The sequence below is a fragment of the Petromyzon marinus genome, chromosome 78 (genome assembly GCF_048934315.1).
Source record: "Petromyzon marinus isolate PM22_M1 ecotype Great Lakes invasive population chromosome 78, UKy_Petmar_22M1.pri1.0, whole genome shotgun sequence".
Taxonomy (NCBI): domain Eukaryota; kingdom Metazoa; phylum Chordata; class Hyperoartia; order Petromyzontiformes; family Petromyzontidae; genus Petromyzon; species Petromyzon marinus.
The window spans coordinates 2,593,741-2,610,271 of NC_133744.1; the positions used below are offsets into that span (position 1 = coordinate 2,593,741).

Consider the following 16,531-nt stretch of genomic DNA (forward strand, 5'->3'; position numbering starts at 1 on the left):
GATGAATTTAAATTCAAGGACTATGATCTTGTAGTCAACATGCTTGTGGATATGAACCCAGTGAAGTTAGGCCAGGATTTGGGTTATGGGAGGGGATAGAGTTCTAGAAAGGACCCAAACTGAAGCACTGTTTAAATGTATAAAACTGCAATATCTGTGACTTACTGTTAACACATACACATAGTTATACCTATTTGTGACAGTCTAAATATCCATTTCATTTGTGACACTCACGTTGAGGCTCACGGTCACCGATGTAGAGGGCAGCATCCACATGACACCACACATGTACTCCTCACGCTCCGGATGTGTGATGTTGCACCACAGAGTGACATCACCTCGCTCATCAGCTGAGACATCTTTCTCTATAGACACAGACAGAGCTGAGAGAGACAGAAACAAAAAGGAAGAGAGAAATGTTATACACGTGTAGTGACATAGTGCCGATTGCTGTCAAGCAGCGGCAACTGCGGTGGACAGATAGTGCACACGCCGTCGAGCATATACACGGGTGTGCTGGCAGGCAGAGGAACGAGGGAAAGGGTCACGGAAGACCTCATCGGGAAGCCCTTGGAACCCGCTAGTGGGTTCCAGAGTATAATAAAAGTAGCGGAGAGCAAGAGCTCCAGGCTGCCGGTTCTGGTAGTGGACTCGTCTCGCCGTCGCTGTTGTCTTCGCCGCCTTCGTCGCTGCCGCCTTCACTCGATAATTCCGTGGCCGGACAGCTGTTGGCTGTCTCGGTCGACGCCATCGATGCAACGCTGTTAGGGTTGCGTCTAGGCCGGGCTGTTCGGCAACGTGAGCAAGAAAAGAGGCGATCCTGTGTGTGAATGTCCGGAAAGGTGTTACAATAAAAGATGTTGCCTCCTGAACTACCTCGTCTCCGACTTGTGCTGCAATACACATGCAAGAGCAACAGACGTTATATGTATATAGTATTATTCATGCCGATTGCATTTCAAAACGTTGTAGAATTTATATGCGAATGCTCTTTGATACAGACAGATATAGAGAAAGATACAAAACATAGAGCTAGAGATAGACAGGCAGACATGAATGCATAGTGAAGACCTAGGCACCAGCACATAAATACAGCGAAAGAGAGACCTAGAAAGGAATAATATTTGATGAAAACACCCTCTTCTGTTCATATGCTGGAATGCAAGTGGGAGTAAGGTTCAGTGCAAGATTCCCGTGATGCAGCCAAAACTGAACGTTTTTGAAAAAGCCAAACATTCACTTTGGTCGAATATTCAGTGCATCTGTAAATCTGAGCGTACCTTTGTAGAGCTTAACTTGAAAATGTGTTTCTATATCGCTATTGTTTCTGGTGCTAAACACTACACAGCTGTAGTCTCCACCCTGTGTTGCGTTTGCATTCCGGGCGACAAACACCGCAAAGTTCATTTCAAGACCGGTGAACTCAAAGGCCAAGTGGGTTGATTTAGCACTTGGATCAGGTCTGTAGTAGTTGCCAACCTGGAAGGGTTGGGGAGAGACGAGAGAGACACCATCAATTTTTAGGCTTTTAAAAAACAGGGGCACAATTCACCCTTGGCACCCCCAGTGGTTCCCGGTCTGTTATCTCTGATAACCGCCAATCTCTACCATTGGTGGGGACACATCGTCAGGTGGGGGGGGGGTGGGCGTGGTCACAGTGCAGGTGGGGTCGTGGCTAAAATGAGTCAAGAAGTCGGCATGGAGACAGATCCAGCGTGACTGCTGAGTGCTCTCCACCACCTCCCTCTCGCCACTGTGGTGGGAAAACAACAAATACAACTGATTGGCAATGCAGTGGCTGAACATGCAGGCTCAGCAAACGCAGCCAAGCCTGTTGGAGGAGCTCACTGATGATGGGACTGTGTCCAGATCTTTGAAGGATATGTAATCTCCTCACAATCAAAGCGGATCATTATAATCAAGATGTTTTTACTGAAAAGGTTAATCAACAGCATATCTCCCCAGTGCTTATTTGTATTGTTTGCACGGGATACAATTAGAACCATGTAAACGTATGAGATCAGGCTATTGCAAAGTCGGGAAAACTGCTATCGTAGAATGGTATAACTAACTCATAGTGTTATGAAAAATGATACCACAGCAAACCTAGTTGCTATGCACATGCAGTACTCACGCTACTCATAAACAGGAACACAGAGCAACAGGTGAAGAGAGACCCACTATGGTTTTTGCAGCTGCTGGAGGTAACTGCATTAGTTGCACGAGTATCAAATCTGGGAGGCTCGTGTTTGGAGTCAGTGGGCATCTGACCAACAGATCTTCCCCCTCAACTCCGCACACGTTATACCCCTTGGAGCAATGAGAGAGCTGCTTCTCACACACGGCCTTCGTCTTCACATCATCAGCAGCAATGACTCCTGCAGCAGCAGAGGAGAAGGCGAGCGATGAAACATGGGGCATGATCAGCCATCATCAGCCAGCATCCTGCCACCCTTTTTTCGTGGCATCACAGCAACAGAAACATTTTAACACGTAGGCTTGAAATTGAGAGGAATAATAATAACTTTAATCGCTCTGACAGCTACAGGCTTATTGCGGCCTGGAAGCGTATTATTAAATAATACACATTCCATTTTGATTTAAAGCTTTCGTGACTGCAGTAATTCATGTTCTTGGCTGTTTTGGTGGAGTCGCGTTGGGGGGAAGCAATAGAATAATAGAATATATATGTTTGTTGTTTTGTTGTTTCCCTTCGGCGTGGCTTTGCCGAGGGAGCTAAGAATATGAATGCACATTACAATTCCTTATAGGGGAAACACATACTAATTAACGGATTACTAACATAGCATATAATCACTAACACACATTACAACTAATTACTAATCTACAACTCATTACAAATCATAACCATTGACTGATTACTAATCGATTATATAATTACAACACCCCCCGTCCGCCTCTAATTACTGCACTTGATATGAGTTAAATGATGACGTCACCCTGCTGCTCTATATAAAAGCGGGAGCAAGCGAGGGCTTTACCATTCTTTCGAATTGCCCGATGATGCTGGATGTATTTACCAGCGAAACGTCATACAACTCAAACTGTAAATGTTGTGGATTCACTCTTCAACACACCGGTGGGCTAAAGTAGTGAATTATTTGTCTTTTTATATTCTTAGTTTTTTCGGTAAAGTCACGTTGAAGGGAAACAACAAAATAATAAAATATATATAAAACAATAAAAAAATTCTCACGACGTTTCGACCATAACTCAAACGGTCGTCTTCAGGTGTGTTGGTTTGCATAAATTTATTTTTAAACGGCGCATTTATTTATTTATTTATAAAAACGTTAGCGCCACGCGCAGCGATTTGGCAGTTTATTTAGGACTAGTCCATCTATATTCTGAAAAGAGGAGGGGGGAGACGAATTTTTTTTATAATGTATGCTGTCTGAAAGCCACTGTAAGCGTGAACAATCAATTTAGACCTGAAATGGTTTATCAAATCTTTCCAATGATTGCTAAGATAGAATCCATCTTCTCGGTTGAAATTGTCTCTGTGCTTGTATATGTGGATAGCCTCATGAACGAATCTCTCATGGAAGCCAGATGGCTTACAAAGAACCTCTGTCTTGGAAAAGTCAATGGCATGTGAGCCTACTGAATTAGAACAATGATCTGCCACGGCCGAGGTGTTGGTCCTACCGTGTTTAAGGTCTGCTTTGTGTTCACGAATGCGGTCCGAGACATGGCGTTTGGTTTCTCCAATGTAACTACTACCACAGAGGCAACTTAGTTTGTAGACACCAGGGTATTGTATGTCAGGAATCACATCTTTTACAGACGGAACCAGATCACGGATTTTATGTAATGTGTTGAAACGGACCTGGATCTTGTGTTTATTCAAGATTTTGGATATCTTTTTTGTGATCCCCGCAATGTAGGGTAAAGTGATGGTTTTGAAAGGCTCCTCAAGAGGGTTCTTCTTCATGGTTTGAGTGATAGCTTTGCGGATTGTATAGTCGGAGTAACCATTAGCCCTAAGAGCTTGGTGTACGTGCTTGAGTTCACTGCTTATGTGTTCCTGGTCGGATATGCATTGGGCTCTATGATACAGAGTCTTGATGAGAGAATTCTTCTGTGATGGATGGTGGTGGGAATCCGGTTTCAGATAAGCATCCGTATGGGTAGCTTTCCTGTAGACAGAGTGGCTCATTGAACCATCAGGTCTCGTTTTAATTAGGACATCCAAAAAAGGTATCTTGCCATCTATTTCGACTTCCATGGTAAATCTGATGGCTGGGTGTATGGAATTGATGTGGTCGAAGAATTGGTCTAGAGCAGGCCGGCCATGTGGCCAGATGACAAAAGTGTCATCCACGTACCTCTTCCATAAGGTTGGGCGCATGGTGGCAGTCTGGATGGCGTCAGTCTCAAATTTCTCCATGAAAATGTTAGCTATAACTGGAGAAAGGGGGGAGCCCATTGGGGTGCCCTCAGTTTGTTTGTAGAAAGTTCCATTCCAAGTGAAGTATGTATTGGTTAAACAGTGTCTCACCAGGGGGGGTACCTCAGTGTTTAGTCCTTGATGAACCAAGTCTTCAATGATTGCAATGGTGTCAGGTACAGGAACCTTGGTGAATAAGGAAACTACATCAAAACTGACAAGCAGGTCGTCTGGGGACAGGGAAATACCCTTGATTGTCGATACCAGGTGAGTAGAATTTTGTACCGCAGAGGTGGTCTTTCCAGTGAAAGGACGCAGGATTTCATACAAAAAACGAGCTAGTTTGTAGGTGGGGGAGCCGATAGTAGAGACTATGGGACGAAGGGGTGTATCTACTTTATGTATTTTTGGTAAGCCGTATAATCTTGGTGGCCTGGCAGCAGAAGGTTTCAACGAAAAGTGTTTAGATTCATAAATTGATGCGGTTGAATCAGAAATTATTTTGTTGGTTTGTGTGACGAGGCTGTTGGTGGGATCTCTTTTTATTTTTGTATAACTACCATCGTCGAGTAATTCTTTAATTTTGTTGTTGTATTCTATTTTATCCATGATGACAGTAGCATTGCCTTTGTCAGCTGAGAGGAGTACAATATCATTCCTCTTTTTTAATTTATATAATTCAAAACGCTCATCTTTGCTAAATAAATGCGCCGTTTAAAAATAAATTTATGCAAACCAACACACCTGAAGACGACCGTTTGAGTTATGGTCGAAACGTCGTGAGAATTTTTTTTATTGTTTTATATATATATTATTATTTTGTTGTTACCCTTCAACGTGACTTTACCGAAAAAACTAAGAATATGAATTACTGCAGTCACGAAAGCTTTAAATCAAAATTTATTTGTCTTTTGTCAACGTGACACTGTTTTTGCTGATTGGCCGTGTCGGGTGGTGGAGGGTTACGACACATTTATAAATAAACGCGATCTAACCCAAAAAACCTTTATTATGAATGGAAACATTATTTGATTAAATTAATCCAAACCCATTTTGATGAACCCATCTTCTGCGTGCTTCTGTCCCGTGCACTGTTGGCCACACTGTTTCCGCCAGCAGAATTGTAGCGCTCAGCAAGTGGGGGGGAGGGACACCATGAAGTGCTGGTATGTGAGGCAGCAGTGCTCTCTGTGTTACGGTGTGCAACACAGAGCCAAGGCCGTATTATCCAACACGCACAGTAAGCAGTGGGCACTCTGCCTAGGGCATACACAAACCTAAATGACCAACAACAAAAATGTACCATGTTTTTGTTTGTATGATAAAAAAACTGTAACCAAGATAGCTTCTTGAATAAATACATTTAAAAAAAATCAATGATAGGCACCATGTATATATATAAAGAGGAGAGTTATGTCAGTGCCAATTTTTTTTCATAAGGTGAAATATAATAATACCAAAGATTAACTTTGAGATTTTTTTTAGCAAAATTAGCAACAACATCTTCAAATGGTGTTTTTCGCACAATAAAGGGAGTGACAGCGGCGGTAGTAGTGACATTGGGCAGCAGTACCAACTGTAGAAAATTATCACTGAAGGCCTAAGAAAAAGAAGTGCCTAGGGTCGACAAGAACCTTAACCCGGCCCTGCACAAAGCCAGCTCCGAACTCAGCTGCTCGAAGAGGAGTTGCTACCATTTGAGTGCAGGTGTCTGAGATGGATGCCTGGAGCATTGTGGAAAGACAGGAGGCGATGCAGAAATCCAGAAGAGAAGGTGGTAGGCATGTATTGCAGATGAGATGGGGTTAAATAAAGGACATCATTTGAGATATTGCATCCCTATTGGCTCTCACCTGGTGAAATGAAGGACGTCAGTCAGCACAGTCGGATAATTTCGATGGACTCACACGAGGTTGTGTACAGGGCGTACATAACACGATAGTGAATCGCAACGGGCTCTCACTTGGTTAAAGAAAGGATGTCAGTTACAAGAGACTGAATCTAAAAAAACACATGCTAGACAGCGGCACACAAACACAAAGACAATACAAAGATCCCCCGTGTACCCAACAACAGACTGTTGGGGCAAGCGCTGTACACGAGCAACTATGACGGCCGGCACGGCACACGAGGGAGTGGGTGGTCAAAACCATGCGTGGTCGCCTTTGTCTCTCCAGTGGCGATGTTTACTGCACACCACACCAGGTACTCATTTGACGGCGAGTCGACCTAATAATAACAATACCCAGCATTTTATATTAAGTGGCGGTGGCGTCACCACGGCTCCTATGCCAGTCCAGGTGCATTTTTAGGCAACGGGAAGTATCGAAGGTTCGGAAGGAGGTCACAGAACAGACCCAGCAGGTGCCATGGGTTGGCTGACTGAGATGCATTGTTAGATGCACCACCTGTGCGCCCTACTGTGCCAACTTGCTGTGTTTTAGTCGCTCGGCGCTCCGCTCATTGTTGTGAGCGTCGCTCCTCTGCCCTCCATTGTTGCTGGAGGGCGACTGCTTCCAGTTTCCCAGCAGTTTATTTTACGAACCTCTTCCACAGAGGCCGATCTTGACACTGCTGGTACAAGTCATCAGCAAGTCAAATCAGCTCCACATCCTTCTCCAAACCGTGCCACGCCCGTTTAGCCCCTTCTACCCGGCTAAACAGAAGCTTCTTGGGCATGCAGTGGCTGGGAATGCGGGCTACATGACCCAGCCAATGCAGCCTTTCCTGCCGGAGGAGCTCACTGATGGAACTTTGTCCAGATCTTTAAAGGATTTAGATGCACACATAATTCAGTCTGATTAAACCCAAGCATTTATCGTAGGAAGGCCAGCCTGAATGTTTTAAACCGGTGCAGACATTTAAACACTCGGACACACACACACAGACCTCTGTGTAATCGCCACCTATAACAACACAAAGCGAGGCAAAGCGTGATATAGATAGGTGTTTACCTGAAATCACCACGGAGATGATGATGATGGTTGCTGGCACAGAGGTCGTTAAATCCACGGCCATCGCAGCTGTTCCGTCACCGATTAAAACGTGACGACGCTTCCTCTGGCTTGTAATCTTAATCGGTAACAATTCTCCACTCGTGGAGGCGAGCCGTGGAACTCCAATGCGGATCGATTGCTACTGAAATATAAGCCACCACCACCAACAGCAGTGATTCTTTTCGGTTCGTTAAACAAATTGGCGTCCCATAAATGCGCCCTTCCAGTGTAACTGATAATTCCCAATTTTGTGGCGCAGGGAGGGGTCTGTCTGGAGTTTGCGAGCTCCTATTATGCGGAGCGACGCTCCCGTCTGTGAGCTCCTCTGCGAGTCTCAGCTCCACTCCGTAACCACGAAGGGGAACTCAGACTTAATGCTCGCTGCATTCCGCTCAGGAAATTGCGGAATTGCAACATCTGTTCGGCAGCTCGCATAGATCAGCTCGGCCTGAAATCCTTATCACGTGGTGCGCTGACGATGGCGTGGGTTGTTAGCACCGTTCTAAAGCAATGGGAGTGAGACAAAGGTGGTCGGGCGTGTGTGGTAATGGCTACGCCACCTACAACTAATATACCGGAAAGACACAAGCGTTGTACATTGCAGAAATGTTACCAAAATGTGCGCAATTTTAGGGTTGAGTCCACCTAGAGGAGAGTTAGTTTTCGAACACGCTGTGAATTGCTGTGGTAACAATACACACAGTACGTAACTGAATTTGTTGTGCAGTGTGCTAACCACTGTGCCACAGCTCCACCCCAACATATAAACACATTTTTGTATTTATTTTACCAGGTAAGGCCCACTGAGATATATAGCTCTTTTTTCAAAAGCGACCTGGCCACAAATAATACTCAACGAAGTGGCTTATCATATAGCTGCCAAATACTCTAAACACATGTTTATACATGTGGAGGGAAACGCCGGAAGCCACGGAGAAAAATCCACGCGACCATTGGGAGAATGTGCAAACTCCAGATATACAGGCGTCAGAGTCGGGAACGGATCAATGATCTCCTGCATACCAGGCGAGGTAGTTAACATCTCCTAGCAGGCGAAATGGACAACTCAAAATATTCCTCGTGTAGCCTTACACGTAGCGGATATGGAAGCGGAGGTGGTCATGATAGCGGGGTGCATCGGGAGTCGGTAAAGGTAGGGGAGGGAAGAGAATGGGCAATGAATGTATCCAGGACAGAGCACTTTAGGCTGTCCTCGAGATACGAACATCCGACTTATGAACATCTGCACTTGCAAATGTCCGGTCGCACTTACGAACCGAACCGTGGAACTTTTTTTTCTTCGACGGAGAGATCTTCTGCGAGATGTAATCCCGCGTGAAACGCCCCTTCCGACAAGCGATCCAGCATCAGGACTTATGGTAAGTGAAAATGCAACAGATATTTCTCTTTTCACGTTACATAATTTAAATGTATTTACGATGCAGATTTTTAATACACATTTGTTCTTACGAGTTTAATTCGGCTTCCCTTTTTTGTTGAACCAGAACACATCCAATACACTCCCCGTATTTACAATTGAATATTGAGTTCTGAGATACGAGCAAATCGACTTACGGATGGTCGAAGCAACGTAACCCATTCGTAAGCCGAGGACCCCCGCATGATGAAACATGGGATCGCGCTTAGCCAGGTCTGCCTGCATTTATTTAAAGGCTCCTAAACTAAAGCCCGTGCACACAAAATATTCTTCTCTAATATAACTTTCAAACCGCGCAATTAAAGCGATAATACTAATCTCATACCATACACAGTTGTGGCACTATGTTCTTAATCTTCATCTGTAGATGCCAGGCTGAGCAGGAACGATTTCGAGTTATATTTTGAAACTGTGGATGGTCACTCAGTTCCTGAGTTCATGAGGATGCTGAAATCCATGGGATAGGCGCAGTGCAAGCAAAATGACGGTCTTCAGAAGTTCGTAATTACACCCTGGGGATCTACAGCGACCCCTGCTCACAGCAACAAATCTTCCCACAATGGAATATGTTAGTAACATTTTACTATATTTTATTGAATATTAGTATTTAGAAACACATTTTGATTATTGAAGGTTTTTGTCGAACTCAGTGACGGCTACTATTAGGTAACTATTCGTGCTCCTGTTTAAACACGGGTGATTACAAAATAAGTTTGAAATGCGATTACCATCGGTCCCCATGGTGCAAAGTGCAGTTTCCAACTCTAATTATTAACTCCATCTCTCTGGTCACATATAGTTATGCACAATACTATGAAGAAAGTCCATTTCCATATAAATCAACTCTCATCCATATTTAATTTTAAGGCAATGTTATTGACGAATGTGTTGTTTTTTTGTAAGTTGTGATTGTCAACTGTCAACGCAATACCATCAACTTACTGCCTGAGTAGCCGATAGGAGTGAATTACTTGATAATCCCTCTAAGGTAAAACGGTAATCACAACTTCATCGTTATTGACAACGAGTGAATAACTTGATAATCCCACTACGTTGTTGACCACGAAAAGATATGGAAGCTACGAAAGAGATGACACCTTAAGTGGAACCGCCAAGTGAAATATCTGAATTGGACTCATGGACTAAGCTGGCGGTGATGAGGCTGTGGGAGACGATTGTGCATGCGCCACTATAAATAAGAAACTAATGCTGTAAGCGCAATAAATTAATAAATTATTTGTGTACATATATACATATTTGAGTTAGTGGTTTCATGTGCAGCTGTGCCGGGAGTCACGATAAGAACCCACAAGCTCCCGTGCCGAGCCAGCAGCAATTTCCCCACACACACTTCACCAACTCCGCAGTACGCTACAGCGTTAAGGGTTGACAAGCGAACTAACAAAGAGCCTCCGGTTAAGTCCTTCACCATAACTAACGTGGTGAAGTATGGCAAAATATCCCCCATGGCCCGCATGGAGTGGCGAGGCTCTATTACAGCAGCGGGTTAACAAAATAGCTGTGCTTGTATTTGTAAAAAAATGGTCATTTAATAAGAATAATTTACAGCCGATGTTGAATGGGGCCATATACTCTTCACTATACTTTCATCTTTTGATCTAAACCAGGTACGGTCCACTGAGCTATATAGCTGTTTTCAGAAGTGACGTGGTGATGAATGAGAAAGCTCAACTTAATCGCACTCCAGCGCTGTCCTACCAGACAGTCTCGTCCCTTCACCTGATGAAGGCCGCTTGTGTTGTGGCCGAAACGTCGTGAGAATATTATTGTTATTTTATTTTATCAATTTCTTATTTTATTCTCGTTCTACGTGACTTTACCGAAAGAACCAAAGAAGATTAATCGCTCATGTGGATAGTTACATCAGCCTAGTAATCGAAGCCAGTGGTTCTTAACCTTTACTGCAGCCTTAACCCTTTCGTTCTCAATCGATAAAACATGTATAATGTTAATAAATACATGGGCTTGATGAAACAAAGCAGTTGTACTTATGTGCCCGTGCAGAATTTTTGTTTTCGATTATTTACCTTCTTAAACAATCTGGCATGTCTCACAACCTCAGAAAGGGCTTCTCGTGCACCCCAGGTTAAGAACTACGGATCTAAACGCATGTTTTTGAATGTAGATGGAAATGACGGAGGATCCGGAGAAAAATCCACGCGACCACGAGGTGAACATGCAAACCGCAAATATACAGACATCAGGGTCGGGATTGAACGCACAACCTCCTGCTTACCAGGCAAGATAGTTAATGTCTCGCCACCGCTGTGAGATGCGATTTCAGCAACAACTATGAATCGATGTCTAAATTGGAAATCCAGCTGTTGTCGACAGAGTACTGTAAGCACGAATACCACTCATGAAATCGGAAAATGCCCACAGTGGACATTCGTTCACAAAAGATACTCACAAACTCACGCATAGACTCACAACAAAGACCCATATGCTCACAAAAGACCAATAGACTCAGAAATAATTAGACTCACACAGAGACCCATAGCCTCACAGAGACCCACCAGAGATCCATTGAATCACAAAGAACAACAAACTCACGCAGAGACACACCACACACAATGTTTTCCACTGTTTGTTGCGGGGCATCAGAATCGCTTATTTTCCATTTGTGGAAAAGGTCATTGCACCTGCCGTGGCCATTTCCGTGAGCAATTATTTGGGTCAGGTAGCGTCTGCAAAATAACTACTAGCTCAGTGGGCTTTACCTGGCAAGATAAAAATAGCGAAGATTTCGTTTATTTATTTGTAAGTGAATTGCTTACTTTTCTAATACTTTACACTCCTATCGCTTTTTTCGCTAATGTTTGTTGTTGTAACTCTCTGACCCCGTGCCACTACTCGACATTTGTGAAAAAGAGCTTCATAACTTATCGGATTTTTCCTCCAGTCTAAATATTCTGATTCTGTCAGGTTACCCACTTGCAGTGAGCTTCCTCGTGTCTGAATGGTGGGGGGACACACGACGAGGCGCTGATTGGGGATGATGTTTGAATTATCTCGGTCGTTCCTCTGCCAGTCTTCGATTCTGATCGGCAGTGTTGCAGTGGCTCTTAATTTCAGGTACGGTACCTTGGTGTACGTCAGGCTCGTTTGGGTGAGGAGTTCTTTGTCCAGGTTTGTCATATGGGAGAGGACAGGCATCCAAGGTCACATGATTAATTTTGGTGTGTTAGTTGCGATTCTCATTGCCGATTTCAAATGGACATTCTCACTTGTTGTGTTCGAGCTGGAGATTCAAACTGGGAATTAGTACTCAGCCATGGCATGGCACCAGTGTGAGTGCTACAGTACAGAACGTCACAGCATCTCCACATCAGGATGTCCCAGTACATTTTTGGATCCGATTAATCTGACCTTTTTAATTTGTCACCAAAGTCCTTCAGGTATTTTCTTAAGGAGGAGAGCACAAGTCACGTGTAGCCCCTCAACGTTGCACCTAGCCTGGCAGAAGTGCACTCATTACATACAAAGTGCTAGCCACAATTGAACCACAATACCTTGATGATCTCGTCAAGTAGCATAAACCATCATGCGAACTCCAGTCTTCGCAGGAGCAGCTTTTGGCTAACCATTGCTTTCAGATGCCCTTATGTGGCCATCTGGAACGCTCTTCCGATATTCGGAAGCCACTGGAGCTATGTAATTTGATTATATAATGCAGCGTGTAAATATCTCGGGGGAGACAAATGCGGGTGGGCATGGTGGTGGTTACCCACTCCGAGTGTGCCATGCCGGCCTTCATAGGTGCTAGTCGCGAGCAGCACTTGCCCCAACAGTATGCGGAGGCTACATGGGGGATATTTTGTGCTGGTGGTGCTCGTGGCAGTGGCCTGGTGGTGGTGGTCATGAAGCCATTGTCAAATCATTCGCAGCAACCTCCGATCAGCGCGGTTGGCTACGTACGGTGCGAGGGTCGCTCAACAAACATACAATGAGCCCCTCATTTTCTCATAGATTGTTGCTATCACAGGTGGTGGGGAAGAAAAAAAACGAACTTCAGAGCAGGTCCGTGCCGTATGAGATCATGCCATGGGTATGGATACAGATTTGGCAAGCCCCAAGATGAGGCCCAAGAGCACTACCACTCAGGCTCATTCAATATAAAGGCATGCATCGTGCGCACCTGACTCATGAAAAGAGAGCACCATTCATGGAGGTTTCCCCAGACTGTCCAAGATATCCTCCTGAGGCACTGCGCAAACTTACCTCCATTCTTTTTAGCTATGCCCAAATGTTGCGAAACTTTATCAATAAATTGCGGGGCTATTTTTGAGGACAAGCAGCATTAACCTCTCCCCGTCGGGAGACCCTTGGGGGCCTGAAACCCGACGCCTTGACGAGATACCAGCATGGTATACATTGGTATACTCTAAACCTTGAATAGCCAGAAAGACTATTCTGGTTATTTGGAACCCCCCATCATGGCAAGTGGCATATTACCCTCCTAGCACAGACGCGCCTGGATCACTGAAGCCACAAGCGTAAAGGGAGGGAATGGGAGTTCAAAGCCACGTTGTCTCCTTTCCTCCAGAGTCTAAAATGAGCAAAAGGGACGAGGAGGTCGAGAGTTGGGGAATGAGAAAAAGAGAAGCAGAGCCCCTCAGGGTTCAAATGGGAAGGCAGAGTGAGGAGTGGTGGGGGGCCGGCTCAGAAGCCCACTCACCGCATGCAGGTTATCTTGCTTCTTAGGGCTGTTCTCGGTCTCCCCTCCCTCCCATTTTTTCACTCTTCCCCCCCTTCCCCCTCCAGCTGGTTGTTATTCTCCAACCCCCACCCCCACCCCACCCCCCAGTTTCCCCTCCCCATTTACATGTCATTGTTCCCTCTAACGCGAGGTCGCTACTTTGCTGGGTCAGCGCGCACCCTATTCCCCTTCTTTTCTTCCAATTTCGTGTGATTCCGTCGTGCGAGAATGGAAGACTGCGGATTTTGTGACCTGTTGCCGGAACTTTTCAGTGGGGTATGTCGGGCTTGCATTTTATTGTACTAAAAACATTAACCAAAAAAGCATGGCTTTAAGTCAGCTAACTTGAGCCACTGTGAAAAGGAGAAGAGAAATAGCGAAGTGGTGGTGATGAGGCTGAAGGAAGCAGTCTCCAACTGTATAATTCATGTTTAGCTTACACGATTTGTCGAATTGCACAAGGCGTCTCTACTAGGGTCCCATATTTCTCCATGAAGCTTTTGTCCCTTCATTTGTCAGAGGTAATCAATCGGCGATAATTACAGGCGTGCTTGGACCAGGTGCACATCAAGTGGTTCGTCCATATAGTGAGGGAAAAAAGTATTTGATCCCTTGCTAATTGTGTACGTTTGCCCACTGACAAAGAAATGATCAGTCTATAATTTTAATGGTTGTTTATTTGAACAGTGAGAGACAGAATAACAACAACAAAAATCCAGAAAAACGCAAGTCAAAAAAGTATAAATTGATTTGCATTTTAATGAGGGAAATAAATATTTGACCCCCTCTCAATCAGAAAGATGTCTGGCTCCCATGTGTCTTTTAAACAGATAATGAGCTGAGATTAGGAGCACACTCTTAAAGGGAGTGCTCCTAATCTCAGCTTGTTACCTGTATAAAAGGCACCTGTCCACAGAAGCAATCAATCAATCAGATTCCAAACTGTCCACCATGGCCAAGACCATAGAGCTCTCCAAGGATGTCAGGGACAAGATTGTAGACCTACACAAGGCTGAAATGGGCTACAAGACCATTGCCAAGCAGCTTGGTGATAAGGTGACAACAGTTGGTGCGATTATTCGCAAATGGAAGAAACACAAAATAACTGTCAATCTCCCTCGGCCTGGGGCTCCATGCAAGATCCCACCTCGTGGAGTTGCAATGATCATGAGAACGGTGAGGAATCAGCCCAGAACTACACGGGAGGATCTTGTCAATGATCTCAAGGCAGCTGGGACCATAGTCACCAAGAAAAAAATTGGTAACACACTACGCCGTGAAGGACTGAAATCCTGCAGCGCCCGCAAGGTCTCCCTGCTCAAGAAAGCACATATACATGCCCGTCTGAAGTTTGCCAATGAACATCTAAATTATTCAGAGGACAACTGGGTGAAAGTGTTGTGGTCAGATGAGACCAAAATGGAGCTCTTTGGCATCAACTCAACTCGCCGTGTTTTGAGGAGGAGGAATGCTGCTTATGACCCCAAGAACACCATCCCCACCGTCAAACATGGAGGTGGAAACATTATGCTTTTGGGGTGTTTTTATGCTAAGGGGACAGGACAACTTCACCGCATCAAAGGGACGATGGACGGGGCCATGTACCGTCAAATCTTGGGTGAGAACCTCCTTCCCTCAGCCAGGGCATTGAAAATGGGTCGTGGATGGGTATTCCAGCATGACAATGACCCAAAACATATGGCCAATGCAACAAAGGAGTGGCTCAAGAAGAAGCACATTAAGGTGCTGGAGTGGCCTAGCCAATCTCCAGACCTTAATCCCATAAAAAAATCTGTGGAGGGAGCTGAAGGTTCGAGTTGCCAAACGTCAGCCTCGAAACCTTAATGACTTGGAGAAGATCTGCAAAGAGGAGTGGGACAAAATCCCTCCTGAGATGTCTGCAAACCTGGTGGCCAACTACAAGAAACGTCTGACCTCTGTGATTGCCAACAAGGGTTTTAACACCAAGTACTAAGTCATGTTTTGCAGAGGGTTGAAATACTTATTTCCCTCATTATAATGCAAATCAATTTATAACATTTTTGACATGCGTTTTTCTGGATTTTGTTGTTATTCTGTCCCTCACTGTTCAAATAAACCTACCATTAAAATGATAGACTGATAATTTCTTCGTCGGTGGGCAAACGTACAAAATCAGCAGGGGATAAAATACGTTTTTCCCTCACTGTATATGGGTCACTAGGTTAGTATATGGGTATCTGTGTAAGTCTGTGGGTTTCACACAGATTCTCAAATACAAATGTTCCACGTAGAGCCTTAACAGACTGTTCGGGCAAGTGTTGTTCGCGAGTAGCAGTGCCTGTGAAGGCCGGCACAGCACACGGGGGGGGGGGTGGGGGGGTGAACAGCACTACGATGTTTATACTTCACACCAAGGAACTCATTTGAGGCTGAGACGACCTAGGAGAGACCCAAGACCAGTTTAGACCATCATCACTGGTGTTGACCGTGAGCGAGTGCTACTCATTGACAGCATTTGCCCCAAATGTGGTTAAGGTTATGTGGAGGGGTATTTGGGTAAGTTGATGCCTCTCACACATTTGCACTGACTCACACGCAGAGGGGCAGCTGTGGAATGGTGTATGGGCAGCTGTAGAATGGTGTATGGGCAGCTGTGGAATGGTGTATGGGCAGCTGTAGAATGGTGTATGGGCAGCTGTAGAATGGTGTATGGGCAGCTGTAGAATGGTGTATGGGCAGCTGTAGAATGGTGTATGGGCAGCTGTGGAATGGTGTATGGGCAGCTGTGGAATGGTGTATGGGCAGCTGTAGAATGGTGTATGGGCAGCTGTAGAATGGTTTATGGGCAGCTGTAGAATGGTTTATGGGCAGCTGTAGAATGGTGTATGGGCAGCTGTAGAATGGTGTATGGGCAGCTGTAGAATGGTGCATGGGCAGCTGTGGAATGGTGTATGGGCAGCTGTAGAATGGTGTATGGGCAGCTA

At 44.9% G+C, this 16,531-nt stretch overlaps 1 protein-coding gene across 4 annotated transcripts in view; it reads right to left on the reverse strand.

Moving 5' to 3' along the window:
• Positions 1–13,603, reverse strand: part of LOC116957602 (uncharacterized) — a 34,891-nt gene extending 21,288 nt beyond the window's left edge. The window contains exons 1-5 of one of the 4 annotated variants that reach the window (XM_076056821.1): positions 13,545–13,603; positions 7,366–7,546; positions 2,182–2,378; positions 1,281–1,479; positions 235–383 (exon numbers count right to left, since the gene is read on the reverse strand). In XM_076056821.1, the coding sequence (XP_075912936.1) occupies positions 235–383; positions 1,281–1,479; positions 2,182–2,378; positions 7,366–7,429 (609 nt within the window). In that variant the 5' untranslated portion in view covers positions 7,430–7,546; positions 13,545–13,603. Of the gene's footprint in view, positions 1–234; positions 384–1,280; positions 1,480–2,134; positions 2,379–7,365; positions 8,136–13,544 lie in introns of those variants that run through there. The other 3 variants (XM_076056818.1, XM_076056817.1, XM_076056819.1) reach the window with 3 other exon arrangements.
• Positions 13,604–16,531: the final 2,928 nt, after the last annotated feature.